This window comes from Peromyscus maniculatus, chromosome 12, assembly GCF_049852395.1.
Source record: "Peromyscus maniculatus bairdii isolate BWxNUB_F1_BW_parent chromosome 12, HU_Pman_BW_mat_3.1, whole genome shotgun sequence".
Taxonomy (NCBI): Eukaryota; Metazoa; Chordata; class Mammalia; order Rodentia; family Cricetidae; genus Peromyscus; species Peromyscus maniculatus.
Window position 1 is genome coordinate 26,349,512 of NC_134863.1, and position 16,687 is coordinate 26,366,198.

General features: G+C 43.2%; 1 protein-coding gene across 1 annotated transcript in view; it reads left to right on the forward strand.

Annotated features, from left to right (window-relative positions):
• The first annotated feature begins 662 nt into the window (after positions 1 to 662).
• The window catches only part of Hacd2 (3-hydroxyacyl-CoA dehydratase 2), a 95,533-nt gene continuing 79,508 nt past the window's right edge, over positions 663 to 16,687 (forward strand). The window contains exons 1-2 of the mRNA XM_076548801.1: positions 663 to 852; positions 4,045 to 4,162. Of these exons, the coding sequence (XP_076404916.1) occupies positions 698 to 852; positions 4,045 to 4,162 (273 nt within the window). The 5' untranslated portion in view covers positions 663 to 697. The remainder of the gene's footprint in view (positions 853 to 4,044; positions 4,163 to 16,687) is intronic.

Consider the following 16,687-nt stretch of genomic DNA (forward strand, 5'->3'; position numbering starts at 1 on the left):
GCCCAACTCTCAACAACTGTTGGGAGTCTCCATTGACCAGTGCAGGTTAATTAAAAAAAAATCAAAAGACAAGAAAGACACTGTTGAAGGGTAGTTCCCCAACTCGGCTACCGTTTGAAGAAAAAGATGAGCGCTGCAAAAATGCTGTTTCTTTCTGCTCTCTTGACAGGACGGGAAGCTGAACTGACATCAATCGCCCTAATCTAAAAGGACAAGCTGCTTGGGCAATGGTGTGCAGGGGTGAAGACATGGCACCTGGGGGCGGGGGTGGCTTAGAGAAACAGGGACTAGGACATATCATTTGGATCCAGCAGGAAAAGATGGTTATAAGACAGAGGATGGCCGGACCCAAGTTACCCACCAAGGCCTGACATGTGCGACCCAGGTTCACGTTAACCTAATCGAACATGGCGCTGTACGCCGACACGGGCCGCGTGCCGGAAGTGGGGAAGGAATGGCAGCTCCCCCCGCCCCCCCAACCAAGATGGCGGCGGTGACCGAGACCAGCGCAGGGGAGCGGGAGCGCCTGGAGCGTCTCTGCCCTCACCCAAGATGGCGGCCCCCGTGGGCGCTGTCCCGGCTCCGCCCCGCGCCGCGGCCCCGCCCCCTCTCCGCCCCTCCCTCCGCCCCCTCGCAGTACCCAGCCGGGGCTTGAGGTGCGTGCGCGCGCGAGGCGAGCGGGCTGCGGGCGCTCGACATGGCGGCAGTGGCGGCGACCGCGGCGACCAAGGGGAACGGGGGCGGCAGCGGCCGAGCCGGGGCCGGCGAAGGCAGCGGCCCGCGGAAGAAGAAGGGCCCCGGGCCCGTGGCCACGGCGTACCTGGTCATCTACAACGTGGTGATGACGGCCGGGTGAGCCTGGGGGGCCAGGCACGGGGAGGCGGGGAGCGAGCCTCTGCGGCCGGGCGCCGGGCAGCCCGCGCGGCCGGGTGTGGGCAGCCGCAGCCCCGGGGTGGCCGCGGTGCGGGCTCGGCGGAGCGCGGGGAAGGCTGGCCCCGGGGCTGCCCGGCCGGGGCCTCCTCGGCGGGGCGGGTGGGCTGGCCACAGGTGCGGAGGGGAGCGGAGCCGAGGCCAGCCCGGGCGGACGGGCGGACGGACGGACGGACCGGCGGGCGGTCCCGAGCGCCGGCGGCGGCGGCGGCGACCATTCATTGCGGCGCTCGTTTTCAAAACCCCGGGCAGAGCTCTCAGCTCCGCGGGAGTGGGGACGCGATCAAAGTTTGGGGCCGGCCACCCGAGTCGGAGCTGTCCGACGGGCGGGATTGGGAGAGAAATCGACGCTCAAGACGGGTTTTAACCTCACTTTCAGCCCGTCCCTTAATAGCAGAGTTTTCGTTCTCACGCAACTTGCTGTGTGACTTCGAATCAATCCGCTGCTTTCTCTGGGCCTCTTTCTTTCTTTTCTTTTTTTTTTTTTCCCCTTTTCCAGTTTGGTAGACTTGGGCTAGGTGAATCCACTTTCGCAATCCGGTGGTTTTGGTGAGGTGAATCACAGTATAATTTGTTAGGAAAGTTCTGAGGTGTGAAACACGTTTTCTTACTTTCCTTTTCCGTTCCCCTTTCTCTTTCTTTCTTGTTTTTTAAGACCAGAGCTCATTGTGTAGTTTTGCCTGGCCCAGAACTTGTGAGCCTCCTGTCTCAGTCTTCTGGCTGCTAGAATTAGGGACCCGCGCCACCACTCTTGACTCCCTAGCATTCATTCGTTTGTTTATTTGCTGGTCCTGGAACTGAACCCAGGGCCTCCACACTTGCATGCGCTCTACTTAAGCTCTATCCCTGGCACTGTTGCCATTTTTCCAGCTTTTTTATTTTATTTTATTTTATTTTATTTTATTTTTTTTTAGGTAAAGCTTTCAAATATACAGGAAAAAAATTAAGGCATGTATATTGAAAATCCAGTTTTAATTATTTTATAGAGTAGGAAATACATCGGCAGAGTTCAAATTTTAAAATATACACAAAGACATGCATACAGTGCTGTTCCAGATCACCTTACTTGAGTCAGCTAATTTTGTGTATCCTTCAGATGCTGATATTAGCTCCTGCTAACATAAACTTACACAAATGCTATAGATTTATAGTTAGTATGTTGCTTTTTAATGAAGAAATAGGCTGGGAGGGTAGTAGGCTTATTGCTAGTATTAGAAATAGGAGGTGTTGAAACCTAGGCTCAGGCTGGGCATGTTGGTTCTCTGAGTTTAAGGCCGTCCTGGTCTACAGAGCAAGTTCAAGGACAACCCAGGGCTACACAGGGAAACCCTGTCTCAAAAAAAGAAAGAAGAAAGAAACATAGGCTTAAGAAGTAACTTGCATAAGATCATACAAGTTCTCAGAATCCCTGGATCTAAACTCATGTCAGTGAAAACTATTGCAAATACAAATTGTCTTTCACATAAATACCCCCAGATCAATTTTTTAGGAGAACATTTAGGGGTCTCTGTATGCTCATATGTAAAACTCCTGTACTAGCAAAGGTGTTGGTAGAAGCATTGTATTGCAGAGGGGACTCAGAGTTCTCTGAGGAAGAAGGGAACGTCTTTCTGGGTGATGAGCATGAGATAAGGGTGAGAGGAGTGATATCTTAAACCAGGAAGAGAAGCTGGGAGTTTTGAGAGGGACGTTATGCTCTAATGAACTGATAATAAACTTGAGCATTAATTTGTAACTGGAGTCTGGCCAGTTTTACCAGTAATTCATTTCTTCTATTATAAACCCTTATTTAATGTCCTTCTATGATAGTTTGTAGGTATAATACATATATCCCATTCATTGCCTGGTTGAATGTGTAAATTTAGTTAAATCCAATTGCTCTTTCTGAGATGTGCCTTAATGACTGAGTTACATTTGCTTCATTATGGGATTTAACAGGGAATCCCAGGGCCTAATTTTTTTTTTTTTTTTTTTTTTGAGACAGGGTTTCTCTGTGTAGCTTTGCTCCTTTCCTGGAACTCACTTGGTAGCCCAGGCTGGCCTTGAACTCACAGAGATCCGCCTGGCTCTGCCTCCCGAGTGCTGGGATTAAAGGTGTGTGCTTCCACCGCCCAGCAATATTTGTTTTTGAGAAGGAAAGTAGAGGAGAAAGGTAATGTTCACAACTGTATGTTCCTGCACTTTCTTGTTTCATGTTTTTCTAGTCAATAAATCTATTGATCTCTTTTCTCATTTGGTTTTGGGAAATTTAAAACTATTCTTTTTCAAAGACAACTTTTTATTCATATTTCATATGTAATTTAGATAAGAAAGATTATATATGGACATGTCCCACTGAGACATTTGTAAGAAAAGTTTAAAATATATTTCCAGTCTTAATATTATTATTAAAGACACTTTAACAGCACAAAACAATTAAAACTGAACCCTTTGTTCCCCTTAGACTTTGTAGGATCTGATTTACCTGCACAAAGACATTAGCATATTCTGTGTGTATTGTTCTCAGCAGACAAGTGTACCGAAGAGCCAAGTTCCAGATGAGTGAGGTGCCAGTGTGTAATTTTATTTTTTGTGAGCTATAGTCGGTGTGCCCATCACTTTTATACCACACTTGGAATAATCCACTTGCAAATGAGGAAGGTTTGTTTTGGTGCACAGTTTTGGAAATTCTGTCCCACAGCTGAAGGACCTCCTTGTGTTGGGTCTAGTGGCCACATAAGTGTGGGGGTGGGGTAGTGGCATTAGAACAATGGTCTCAACCTTCCTAATGCTGTGACCTTTTAATACAGTTCCTCATGTGGTGACCCCACAACCATAAAATTATTTTTGTTGCTACTTCATAACTGTAATTTTGCTGCTGTTATTAATTATAATGTATGTATTATACCTGTGTTTTCCAGTGGTCTTAGGTGACCTCTGTGAATGGGTTGTTTGATCCCCACAGGTGTCTCAACCCACAGGTTGAGAACCACTGTTAGAGTCACACCATAGCATTTGGTAAATCTAGGGGTTTGTTTTGTTTTTTAAACAAGCTGTGCTTTTACTATATCTTTTTATTATTGTAAGTCCAACTTTTTGTTCTCTCTCCTAATTGTGCTTTCTCTTTCTTACTAGGTGGCTGGTGATAGCAGTGGGGTTGGTGAGAGCATACCTGGCTAAGGGTAGCTATCACAGTCTTTATTACTCAATAGAAAAGCCTTTGAAATTCTTCCAAACAGGAGCCTTACTGGAGGTATGTTTGAGACTTTTGTCACTAATTTCAAATGTTATAAAGAAGAAAACATGCTGTTACTATGATAAAGTATTACTGGAAGCCATCTTTGGTGGTGGACAGGTCCCAGCAGAGGATGGAAGGAGTTGGTGAGGGAAGGAAGTGAGCCAGGTCATGGTGGTGGTGAGAATCTTGCAGCCTGATTGATTAGCAGCTAGAGTGCTTCTCTATTTATACAGAATTTAGTAAGAAGGGATAGATAGATTTGTGTTGTTCCAAAACATAGATCATATTATTTTTGTCTTTGGACATGTTTCACTTCCTTTTGTTTATCTTTTAGTTATCATTAATAAACTATGAGAGAACAGTTATCATTTCCAATCATTTTCCCTCAAGTTTGACATCATTAATAAACAGAGTTAACATTTTTGCTCATTAACCCTATAACCCAATTTTTAAGAATCTAGAGGCATATGACAGCCTGTTCTCAGGTCAGTAGCTTTTGTGGCTACAAGGACATTAGACCAAAACAAAAATCTTCAAGCCAGCCTGGGCATGTTGCCATGTCCCAAGCAGTGTATTATTAACTCTTAATGGTCAGAGTGCCCAGGAAAAATTCTCAGGCCAAAGCTGCTGCAATTATTATTCAAATTCTGGCATAATACAATGTTTATATTTTATATCTTTATAGAATTTGTCTATATGTCTAATCCTGGCATTCTGTTGCTCCTTGGTTATATGATACCAAGTGGCTCTGCATGTCATAACTTTTCTAAAAAAGAGAGGTCCTGACATCTCATTTTTTTTTTTTGTTTTAATCATCTTTCCATTCCATACTTTGCTCATCAATATAAGTCACTGTAGGGCAGAGGTAACTTCAGCTAATCTAACTTTGTTGCTGTATATGACATGTAATTGCCTGAGTGTACAGTGGGAAGGGGCTTGCAGTCTGATCTGTGGTCAACTCCTCCAACCCACCGAATCTTGTCAACCTTTTTGAGTTTACTTTGTTTTGAATATCTTGTTCCTGCATAAGTACAGGGACAGATGTTTCAGAATGTCTCATAGCCTCATGAAGAGACCTCTGGTTTCTTTATGTGTGTCACAGCCTCTAAGGCATAAGGAAGACCTTCAAGTAGATAAGGATATCTCCCTAAAAGTGGGAGGGCTAGTATGTTTAGGACTTTCCTGGGGAGGCTTGGACGCAATACTCCTGGGAGAAGGCATAAATGATTCATAAGAAATTTCCCATCAATCCAATATCCCCGAATTCTAGAAATATTAAAAGTCCCCCAAGTGTGCAGCAGGTGGAGATGAAAACCAAAGGTGGCTGGATCTTTGTCAAGCAGCTGTGCCGGCTTTATGACTTTTGCCATTCCCATCAAATATAGCTGTGCCAAAATATATTGAAATTGCCTTATCCTTGTTGGATTTGTTTTAAATTTAGAAATTTTGCCTCACCTGTCTTTGAAATTATGAAAAAATTAAAATTCTACTTAATTACATATTATATATATAATATAAAATTATATTGCTTAGACTATATTGTCTCTCCAGCTTTTATAGGAAATCAAATGATGCAAGCTTATGCTAGGATTTTGAGAAACTCTAGGAGTGCCCTAGTGAAGTGTTGACAGACTCATACTTTGAGGGCCCGTATAACAGGGATTGTTACCACAGGGCTGGTGAGTGTCAGTGGACGTAGTGTATTAGTGATAGATAGGAGACATGGCAGAACCTGTCCAGAGGTATCCACGTTTAAAATAATTAACAAAGACTTGGAAGGACAGTGGAGATTCTCAGTGAGGCTGGTGGTTCTGTGCTTATCTTGGTCCTCTTTGCTGAATCAGTATAGTTCAGGTTCTAAGTATAATTGGATTTTTGAATTATGTCTGACAGAAAAAAAAAATCCAACTCAAAGAATTTTAAGAGTAAAGAAGTCTTCCAGTCTGAAGCTGATAAAGATAACAAAGTTATGTGCTAAAGGGATGGCCCAGTGATTAAGAGCCCTGGCTGCTCTCCCAGAAGATGTGGGTTCAATCGCCAGCACCCACATGGTAGATCACAGCTGTCTGTAACTCTAGTTCCAGGGAGTCGGGCACTGTCTTTTGACCCCCAAAAGCACCAGGAATACATCTGGAAAAGTACTCATAAAAATAAGTTAGTAAAATAATGTTTTAAAAAGATAAAAGGTTAACTTACAAGATTTAAGGAACCAGCTCAGGATTGAGAACCAGTGATTTGATATTAGAGCTCTGTTTCTCCTCAGCTCTGCTTTTGTAGACATCCTTTACATGGTGGGAAGGGGTTTGTTTTTCTGAGCATCTGTGTCAGACATAGTTCTAGGAAGGATTCTGGTTGCCCTGTTAGACCAATTGATCAGCTGCACGTGTCTGTCCTTCTGGTCAATGGACTACAGATTTTGATAGTGGAAAGGGGCTGAGGTTATTTAGGCTAACACAAAATCAAAAGCTACATAGTTGTTGTAATGAAAACTTTTGGGTGGTATAGAAGATGCTCAGTTTTATTTCCCTCATGCTCCAGGGCAAACCCAGCAGGACGTTTGTGTCTCAGTGGTAATTTAAAACCTGAACTAGGGAGCAATGTATAAGATCTCCAGTTCTCACCCTCACTTTTAAAAGCAGAAAGTTGCAGCTTTTGTTTCTGCTTTTTTCTCTTAGAAAGTAAGCACTCTCCACTCTTAGGACTTGTCAGGAGTGCTGTGGTGACTTGAGTATCCCCTGAGCGCCTGTTCCAGCTGTGTGTGCTGCATTTACCAGCTTAGCCTGTGATTTGGAAAAGAATTAGGCCAATTTCTAGTTTCTTCCTGCCCAAATAGTTTGAGTCCTCGAAAACCAGATTCTTTTAGAAGGCTTTCCTGGACTGCCAGCCCCTAAATCATGACACAGAGACTTATTGTTAATTATGAATGCTCAGCCTTAGCTTAGGCTTGTTTCTAGCTAGCTTTTTTTTTTTTTAAAACTTAACCCATTTCTTTTCATCTATGTGCTGCCTTGAGGCTCGCTTACCTCATCTATGTACTGTCCAACCTGCTTTCCTGCTTCCTCTGTGTCTGGGTGGCTCCCCTTTTCTCTCTGCCTGCCAGCCACGCCTGTTCTTCCTCTGCTTAGCTACTGGCTGTTCAGGTTTTTATTAGACCAATCAGGTGCCTTAGACAGGCAAGGTGAAACAGCAACACATCTTCACATAGTTAAACAATTCTTCTGCAACACAAACAAATGTAACACATCTTTACATAGTTAAGCTACTATCCTATTCCACAACAGATTCTATTGTGAATCATTTTTCAGCTTAGAGCCGGGTTTCCTGAAGTGGGGAAGAAATAAGTAAGTAGCACTTTGTCTCTCGTCACCTTGTCACACACAGTTCCCTCAGCTGCAGAGAAGCACGTCTGAGATCAGGGCCATCAGAAACTGCCTCCATGCTTGACGGAGGAGGGGTTACGCAGGGTTGGAACACATCAGTGATTTTAAGGGGATTTCCTTGAAGATTTTGTAATATAGAAATATAATTTTAAAAATTTAAGTATGTCTTAGGGAAGGTAAGTAAATTAAACAGTGTATTACAGAATTCACTCCAGAGCCAAGTCTTAGACTTTGAAGGATGATTGGCCTGTTCATCTCTGTTGTTTCTAATAGGAATTTAAGAAATTAATTTAAAAATTTTTTCTTTATCTTTGTCAATCTCCCTAAAAAAATTATTGCATGACAAATCCGGGATTTAGTTTTAGGAAAAAGACTGTGCCCCAAATGGAAAAGTCTTTCAGCCACCCACCCCTAAGAGAGAAAGACAATCAAAAGGGCTGTGTGTAATGAAGCCATAACTCCTGAAAACGAGCAGATGGACATTGCAGAGGTCCATGGTGGCTGCCTGCCAAGACACTCTACTGTGCAGTGCTTAAGAAAGGTTCCATCGCCTGCACAGCAGCTTTGTGTAATCATTAGATGTGTGTGGATTGGTGAATTACAGTGTATCCCCTTAACAGGATGAGAAAACTAATCTAGATAAGTTAGCTCATTTACCTGTGTGCTGACTGATGTTCTTTAGTGGGACTTTTTGGGAATTGGCTTAAAAAGGAAAGGTAGTTGTTCCCAAGAAATTTCAAATCTTCTTAGGAATATATAAAAGGCTTAAAAACATTTACTAAGCAAGCCCAAATGCTTATGTAGTGATAGATAAGAAAATGAAACAAAACTCAAGATAATCTACTTTCTGAAGAAATGTATTTATTTACTTATTTCTGCAGAATGGATACATTGAATTGGTGGTACTTGATATTGGTCTTTTTGTGTGTGTGGAGGAGATATTGGGGGTTGAACCCAAGACCTTCCATATACCAGGCTAATACTCTTAACACTGAGCTATGTTGCCAACCTAGTGGTAAGGGATTTTAGTATGATGGACAGAAACCTTAACTTTATTCTGCCTAGTTATCCAAGAACATACTGAGTATTTTTTAGATGGATAAATTTCCAAATTATTTTACAGGTATCAATTTAAGTGGTTAATGAATATTGTGAAAATTGAGCCTTTCTAAAAAGAAACTAACTTTAGGCCTGGGGAGGGGCTCTGTGGCACTGCACTCATGTAGCATACACAAGGCTTGGGTGCCACTCTACAGAAAAGAAAAGAAAAAAGAAAAGAAAAGAAAAGGAGCCTTCAGTCTTGTTGGGTAGGTGGTTGTATCAGGGCTATTGGCTGGAGATCTTAGAAACCTCCTCACATAACCATCAAGAGGGACTTCTTAGAAGTAGAGTATTCCATAAAGTCCAAGGACAGGAATGTAGCTGGGCCGTGGGAATGGCCAGAGTCAGGAGCTGAAGCAACATAGTGCACTCGGGTGTGCTCCATCCCTTGTGTATGGCTGCTCTTCTCTATGTGCTGTCTGGACCATTCTCTCCCTGCAGACCGGTTTTCTGGTTTGTGTGTGTCAGGTGACAGTAACAGTCTCCTGATGTAGCTCTTCCAGCCAAGATGAGAAGAGCTAGCTAGGAGCAGAATCTTAATTTCTGTATTCCTAGTAAGGAGCTAATAGACCCAGCTTGAATTAGTTGTGTATCCTGGAATGGTCACTTCTAGACAGGGGTCAAGGCTGCAGTAATGATCCAGAAAGATGGGAGGGGAGGGACAGCTTTGAGAGTAAGATACTAGATAAAGCCAAGAAGTATTTTACCTAAGTTTTTTTTTTTTTTTTTTTTTTTTGGTTTTTCAAGACAGGGTTTCTCTGTGTAGCTTTGCGCCTTTCCTGGAACTCACTTGGTAGCCCAGGCTGGCCTCGAACTCACAGAGATCCGCCTGCCTCTGCCTCCCGAGTGCTGGGATTAAAGGTGTGCGCCACCACCGCCCGGCTTTACTTAAGTTTTTATAAAACACACAGCAAAATGAAAATGTGTTGTATTTTATTATTATATATATTAGTGTTATATGTAACATGTATTATATATAATATTTAGTATTTTACCTATGAAGTTTTGCTTTAGGATTTTTTTTAAGTGGAGGGGTTTCCCCATATTTTCCAGGCTGGTCTCCCCATCATGGGTTTAAGCAATCTTCTGCCTCAGCCTTCCAAAGCACTGAGCCTACAAACATATACCACCATATCTGGCTATAATATGATTTATAAATTGAACTATGTAAAATATTGATAGTCAGTATGAGAGGCCAAAAGATCAGTGTGCAAATAATATGTTGAACCTTGGGTCAAATCTTGAGTAATTCTTTACCAATTAACATAAGCAGCACAAACATATTTTTTAAAATGCCCTTCATAGGTAATAAAATGTATGTGTTGAATTATTGGTGGCATGTCCAACCTGTATGAACCATAAAAACACACTGTGTAAAAAGAAGGCAGACACAAAACATCAACAGATAATGTGACGCCTTTGGCATGAAATGTCCAGGACACAAGCCTGTAGAGGCAGGGGAGTGACTGTTAATGGGTACAGGGTTTCCTTTTCAAGGGATGAAAATGTTCTAATGTAAATAGTAATGCTGACTGTACAACTTTGCGACTATGCTGAGTAGAATCACTGAAGTGTACACTTATAATGGGTGGATTTTGTAGTCTTGTAAATTATATCTTGGTTTAAAAATGCTATTTGTCTAAAATGTGTGTGGGTAAGCTCTTTCTCATTTTTGCTTTGGATTCATGATAGTCATTGATAACGGAAACTTTTTCTAGTTTGTCTGAGCAGAGATTGAACATTAGGCTGGGGATATAGAGTGTATGTAGGGGATATAGGTAGAGTCCTAGGTTCAATTCTTTGTGTGCACACGCACGCACACACGTACTTGGTTGATATTACAGTCATGGTAGTTTTTTTTGTTGTTGTTGTTTTGTTTTGTTTTAAATCTTGTTTTGTTTTTGAACTGGGGATGAACCTAGAGTCTCATGCATACTAGATAAACAATGCACTACTGTATTATATCCCCAGTCCTCCCTTCACAAACAAAAGCTTTTTATTGGACAGGCAGGATGGCTCATTGGGTAAAGACATTTGCTGCACAAGCCTAGGGACCTGAGCTCATTCCCACAAAGTTGTCCTCTGACCTCCATACATATGTGACCCCAACACACACTAATACATAGTTTAAAAACAAAACTTTTTTGAGATAGTGTCTTGTTAAGTTGCCCAGTCTGCCCTTTAACCTTTTTATAGTCCAGCCATACTGTGAACTTGAGGCCCTCCTGTCTCATCCTCATGAGGAGTGAGGACCATAGACCTGTGCCGGTAGGCCGGGCCAGAATGGCAGTTTAAAATGATTTCTGAGTAAAGTTGGATTTCTGCATGCTTTGGGTTAAAATAGGAGTGCGTGTTGGCTGTGTCCCAGGACTGGGAGTGAGGTTTCCAACGGGTTGAGGTTATTTGCACAGACCTGTTGGGCTGGTACAAATCATGTAGCTTGCTGTGTACCTCATTTGTCTACCTCTGTCCTTCTGTCCTCGTGGCCCACAGCAGCTCTTTCACGTCCCACTTCCCTCCAGATGGACTGTGTAGAAAGAACCCTTATCTAAGCTATCCACTAGCACGGTCTTGGCCCTCCCTGTGTGTTCTATTCAGAGTCTTTATTCCTACGCCATCCCTAAGATCCCTAATGGATAGGAAGTGCTTTTTAAGTAGAGGCAGTTTATCCCATATGTCTTTAAGAAAAAGGCTCCCAGCTTATGCCCAAGTGTTTCTGGCCCTGTGGCTCAAACCTTGTCTGCTTCCCATGTTAGTGCCCAAGGTATTACTCGTAGAGCCGCATGCTCTAGGCACATTACCAGTCCAGTTTGCTTCTGTGAGCTGGTGTGGGGAGAGTTGACAGGAGGCCAGTTTTTCCTCCTTGTGGGAACCTGTTGATTTTCTAAAAACAGTTTTATGTCTTAAGGGACTTTTGAAACAATCTACATGCACTTGTTAGACTCCCTTTGTTCTGAAGATTGCTTTTGAGAGAACAGATCTCTAAGAGTTTGGAAAGGCTAGCAGAGCCAGTCAAGTGGAGACATCTAGTATAAACTCGTTGAACAGCAAAGCCCAGAAAAACCAGCTTGAGGAACTGTGTGAGAACTGGATGGGAGAAAACGAACCTGGCTGTAAGAAGTGTCACAACATTTGCCAGGAACAGGGAGTCTGTAGGAAACAGGAACCCGCCCGCCCACACAGGTGTCACGCTTGACAACTCAGGCAGATACAAGTTAAATAATCCAGTGCTCAAAGAGGTGAGAAAGCTAATGATTTTAGAACAGAATGTGCTCAAATGAAAACACAAGCTAAATCTATTGGTAGTGACTGTAGGGCAGGAAGGGACCGTAGTGACACAAGCAGTGACCGGAAGACTGAGGAGACAGTTGCTCAGTCGGAGAGCATCTCAGGGAAAGCAGATTCAGAGCAGACGCCATGGAGAGCCTTGCAGAGTTCCCCCTTGAAGACATAAAAGGAGCTGCCTGGACAGCAGAGGTGCGGGACTTGGACTGGCTGGCTGGTGGCCGCATGGTCCTTGAGCAGGGAGGCACAGTCTGTGGAGGTGGAGCTCACTGAACTGACCATTAGTGTTAAAGCCAGTGCGTCCACAGACCTGCATGCAGGCATAAAACCTTTCAAAGAAGAAGAAGGCTGCCCAAGGAAATAGAAAAACTGGAAGGTGTAATTCAAAGTAATCATGAAGAAAAAAAATACAGAGACTTTTTCTGAACTGAAAGACTGGTTATTGACATTTTATGGCACACCACAGAGGAGCTTTTCTGCCAGCAAAAAATTTTTCCTCCTTTGGATTTCTCTTTAAGTTCTTAAACTTAGAGCAAAGATCTTAATTCCTAGAAGAAAAGAAACTTGGAAATGAAACAGTAAAAGCAACGTAGGGCCTTAGACTCAGACCTTCCTAGGAAACAGAATCCACGTGGAGCTGGGTGAAAGCATTAGGCTCCTAAGGAGACAGCACCATCTCCTACAGGTGGGGGGCATTCCAGTACCCCCAGAAGCAGTAGAACTTGGGAAGAGAACCAAAGTGCATTTAGCTGTTCCATAAATAATAAAGTCTTTATCTCTGTGTGTTTAAACTGTCTGGTTAATAATGTCCCAGATCTGTGCTGTCCAGGACAGTAGCCACTAATCACATGGTTGTGGGGCCCTTGAGACATGGCTGGTGGGACTGAGAAACTACGTTTTAAATTTCATTTCCATTTTGGTAGGTACATAGGGCTAGTGGAGTCTGCACGGCCCAGGGTAGATAGACCATGCTCCAGATTGCAAAGTGCCCACCTGGAATTCCATGAGCTGGTTCAGATTCTGCCAGAACAGAACAGTGAAATAAGAAGGGTGGTGGATGAGTCAAGGGAGGCTGACATGCTGTAAATGTTCTATCACTTGGAGTTTTGAAGCTTCTTAATTCATAAGTTTAGAACAATGAGACTAGTTGCTAAGATAATGGGTGCTTTCAGATTAGGGAGATGTGTAGACTAAAAGCAAAGCCTGTGGATGTTGGAGAAGGGCTCAGAGGGCATTGCCACTGCCAGTGCTGTCCGTGGGGAGTGCAGGGTGCTGAATATGAGCTTTCTGCTTCCACTCCCTGTGCTTTAGTATGCATTAGTGTACCTTTTAAATGAGTCTTGGAAGACACAGCAAATTATGTTTAATAGCATGTAATAAAAAGCAGGATGGGTGAGGAAAATAGGATTCAGACGGTTTTAAATAAGGAAAACAATAGCTTAGGTAGTTTGTGGATTCAGTCTTGAAGCCTCAGCTAGAGAGCTTGGGTTCATGGAAACATAACTGAGCTCTGTATCTGCTGTCCAGAGCCTATCAGAGTGGAGCATGAGAGGGGCGGGGGCTGCAGAGATGGCCTGGGTGCTCCTCCAGACGACTCACCTGGCTCACAACTGTCTAACTTCAGTTCCAGGTGGTCTGATGGATGCCTCTCTGGCATCTGTGGGCACCAGACGTGCACATGGTAGACATACATACATGGAGGTAAAACACTCATATGCAGAAAATAAAAATAAATAAATCTTAAAAAAAAAAAAAAACAGTGTGTGACAGGAGAGTTACTATAAACTTACAAGATGATAGACGAATAACGTAAATAAAAGTGAGGTCCTGGTTTCAACTCCCAGTGCCACAAAAAAAGTGAGTAGAGAAAAAGTGTGTAGAAAAACTGGCTGAGACTAGATGGGCATGGTGGTGCATAACTGTAATCCCAGCTGAGGCTGGAAGACTGGGAGTTCGAGACCAGCCTTGGCTAGTCTTAGTAGTAAGACTGGGTCAAAAGTGGAGCAGGGAGATGGGGAGGGAGAGAGATCGAAATACAAGATAAAGCTGATTTCACAACAAGCAGACTCAGGAGTTAAGTGTGTCTGTAGCAGGGACATGGGAGCTGAGTTGATGAGTAAATGTTTATCTGAACAGAGAAACAAATGTGTAGAAGGCGGGCAGAAACACTTGAGAAGGGAAACTAGAGTGCTTAAGATTCATCATCGTACTATATATGAAAACACTGCAGACAAGAAGTTTAGGTCCTAGACAGTTTCTGTCATTGATTAGCATGGTGACTCTGCTCTCTCTTGGGCCTTCGTTGATTGTGAGCAGTGAACACACTGGATTCAATGACTTCCCAATGGTAAGTTCTGTGAGGCTTTAGCACTTCACTCTTAGAAAATGAAGCATAAGCCAAGAACTAGTCACTAGAGTACTGTAAGACAGTGAAAATATGTAACAGTGAGAAAATACTGGTAGTTAGGGAAATTTCACTTGTTTTCTCCTTCAAGGATATAAAAGAGTTTTGGAAAGACATTTGGTGTCTCTGAAGGTGATCAGTAAATGGGCTTTTTTGTTTTGTTTTGTTTTTGCTTAAGTTCTAAACATTTGAAAAGGAATTGGATAAGAATGTTAGAAATAGCCTATGTAGTGAAGGCTAGCCTGGAAAACATGCTTTGGTTCCTCTCTGAACCCCAGAAGTGGTTTCACACACCCCATCATAGCTGGTAGCAGCCAGGATGGCCTGGAAGAATCCATGAGAACTTAGGGTTCTTTTTTCAAGAACATTTATAAAGACATTCATTGTACAAGATAGTAGGTTTCACTATAAAGTGTCACATATGTGTATCACATATGGTGCTTCCATACACCGCTTGCTCTCTCCCTGCCCCACTGATCCCCTTCCACGTAAGGTACTTTATGGAAATTGCGGCTTAGACCTAGTTCAGCACACCCTATTTATTCCTTCCAAATTTGACACCAGGATGAGTCATCCTCTTTTCCTGAGGTAAATAAATTAAAAGGTGGAGAAAGACCAGGAGGATTTGGCAGAACCCTGTTCTTGGCCACCCCACGAGAGAGAAGTTCTTCCTTCTAACAGTAAATGCCCCGTGTCTCCACTGTTTGAACTGAAGATGATGAAGGACGTGATGCATATTGTTCATAAGCTCCGTGCCTCCAAGTTTGCCCTGTTACATTTTGGTGTCTGTCCCTCAAGACGACATGCTAAGGCTGGGAGTGTAGCTCAGTGAGTGGTAGAGCATCTACTTCGTATTTGTTGAGATCCTGGATTTGATCCTCAGCACTGGGGGGGGAAAGTTACATGTTATAGGCATGGATTTTAAGTAAAATGGGCTTATCTGTATTTTATTTTCTAAATTGAATCAAATTTTGGTTAATGTACACGGTTAATTAGGAGCCATATGGGCTGCTGCACAGTGCCCACAGCTGTAGTAGACACGACTTGAGTTGCCCAGCTCTGATTTTCACCCTGTCTGGAAGTTCTCGCTGTTCTTGGGACTGAAGCCACAGCATCTGCATCTTTTGCCAATGATTCACCTTCTTGAGCCATAGCCAGTTGAAACAGGGGTACATACCTGACCCGTACTGGGCTGGACAGGCCTTTTTCCTCCCACGTGGGTTCCTGGTCATCTGGAGACTTGTTAAACTCTTTGTGGGTGCTCTGCTGTTATTTCCTTACCTTAGATTAAAAACGAAATTGGAGGAATTGGAGAGATGGCTCAGTGGTTAGGAGCAGTGCTCTTCTTCCAGAGTTTGATCCCCAGCAACCATGTGGTGGCAGATAATCCTTTGTAACTAGAGTTGCAGAGAATCTGGGGCCCTCTTTTGGCACCAGGCATGTATGTGGTATACAGACACGCCTTCAGCCAAAACATCCATACACGTTAAATAACAAAGTAAATTTCTTAATGAAATTGGAAAGGTTTGTTGATAAGTTACACAGTTTCCTCAGTTTAAATCATGGAAGCTTTTTCAAGAAGGGTGTTTCTAAATAGCCATTGTACGCGATGGCGTTTGACATGGAGGTTAAAATTTAAAACCCAAATCAGTGTATTTTTTGGTATATAGATGTTGTAGCATTGGAATCCACTGGAAAAAACCAGAGACTTAGACTCCACTCAAATTTAGATTAAATGAGGTTATTCTTACTGCTAGCAGAAGGATAATGGCCTTAGAGCCAAACAGCATGCCATGCAGAAGGGGTCTAAAGGCAGGGTTTATACAGGTGGACAGCAAGGTGTACATTACAGTTATCTATGGAACCCATAGCTGGGCAAGAACATTTTACTTCCCCTAGTTATTTCTCTTTCCCATTGTATAGTAATAAAAAACCCACTTCATTCCCAGCCCACAGCGATAAGTAGGTTTACAAAATCAGAAAGCAGGAATGCCATTATCCTATTCTTATCTCATCTTCAGGCCACTGGGGCCTTGCAGGCATTCCAGGGCAAAGGGCAAAGGCCCTTAGGGGGTGTCTGGTACCATATTAAGTTTCTTTAGCCATCACAAGGGAGCTATGTGTAGATTATTACACAGGTCTGAGCACTCTGTGGGAAGTGTCACTGGAGTAGAGCAGGCAATAACACCGTGCCATCAAGTTAGGGCTGGCTGTCACATCCCCATAATGTAAAGGGCTCTCGAGGGAAGAATGTATGGTGTTTTTGCAAGTGGTTTGAATATGGCAGGTTCTCTACTGTTTTTCCTATCAGGTATACTTGTTCTAGTCCAGTGATTTTATTCTATGGATCCCAGAGTGCTGGCACTCTTA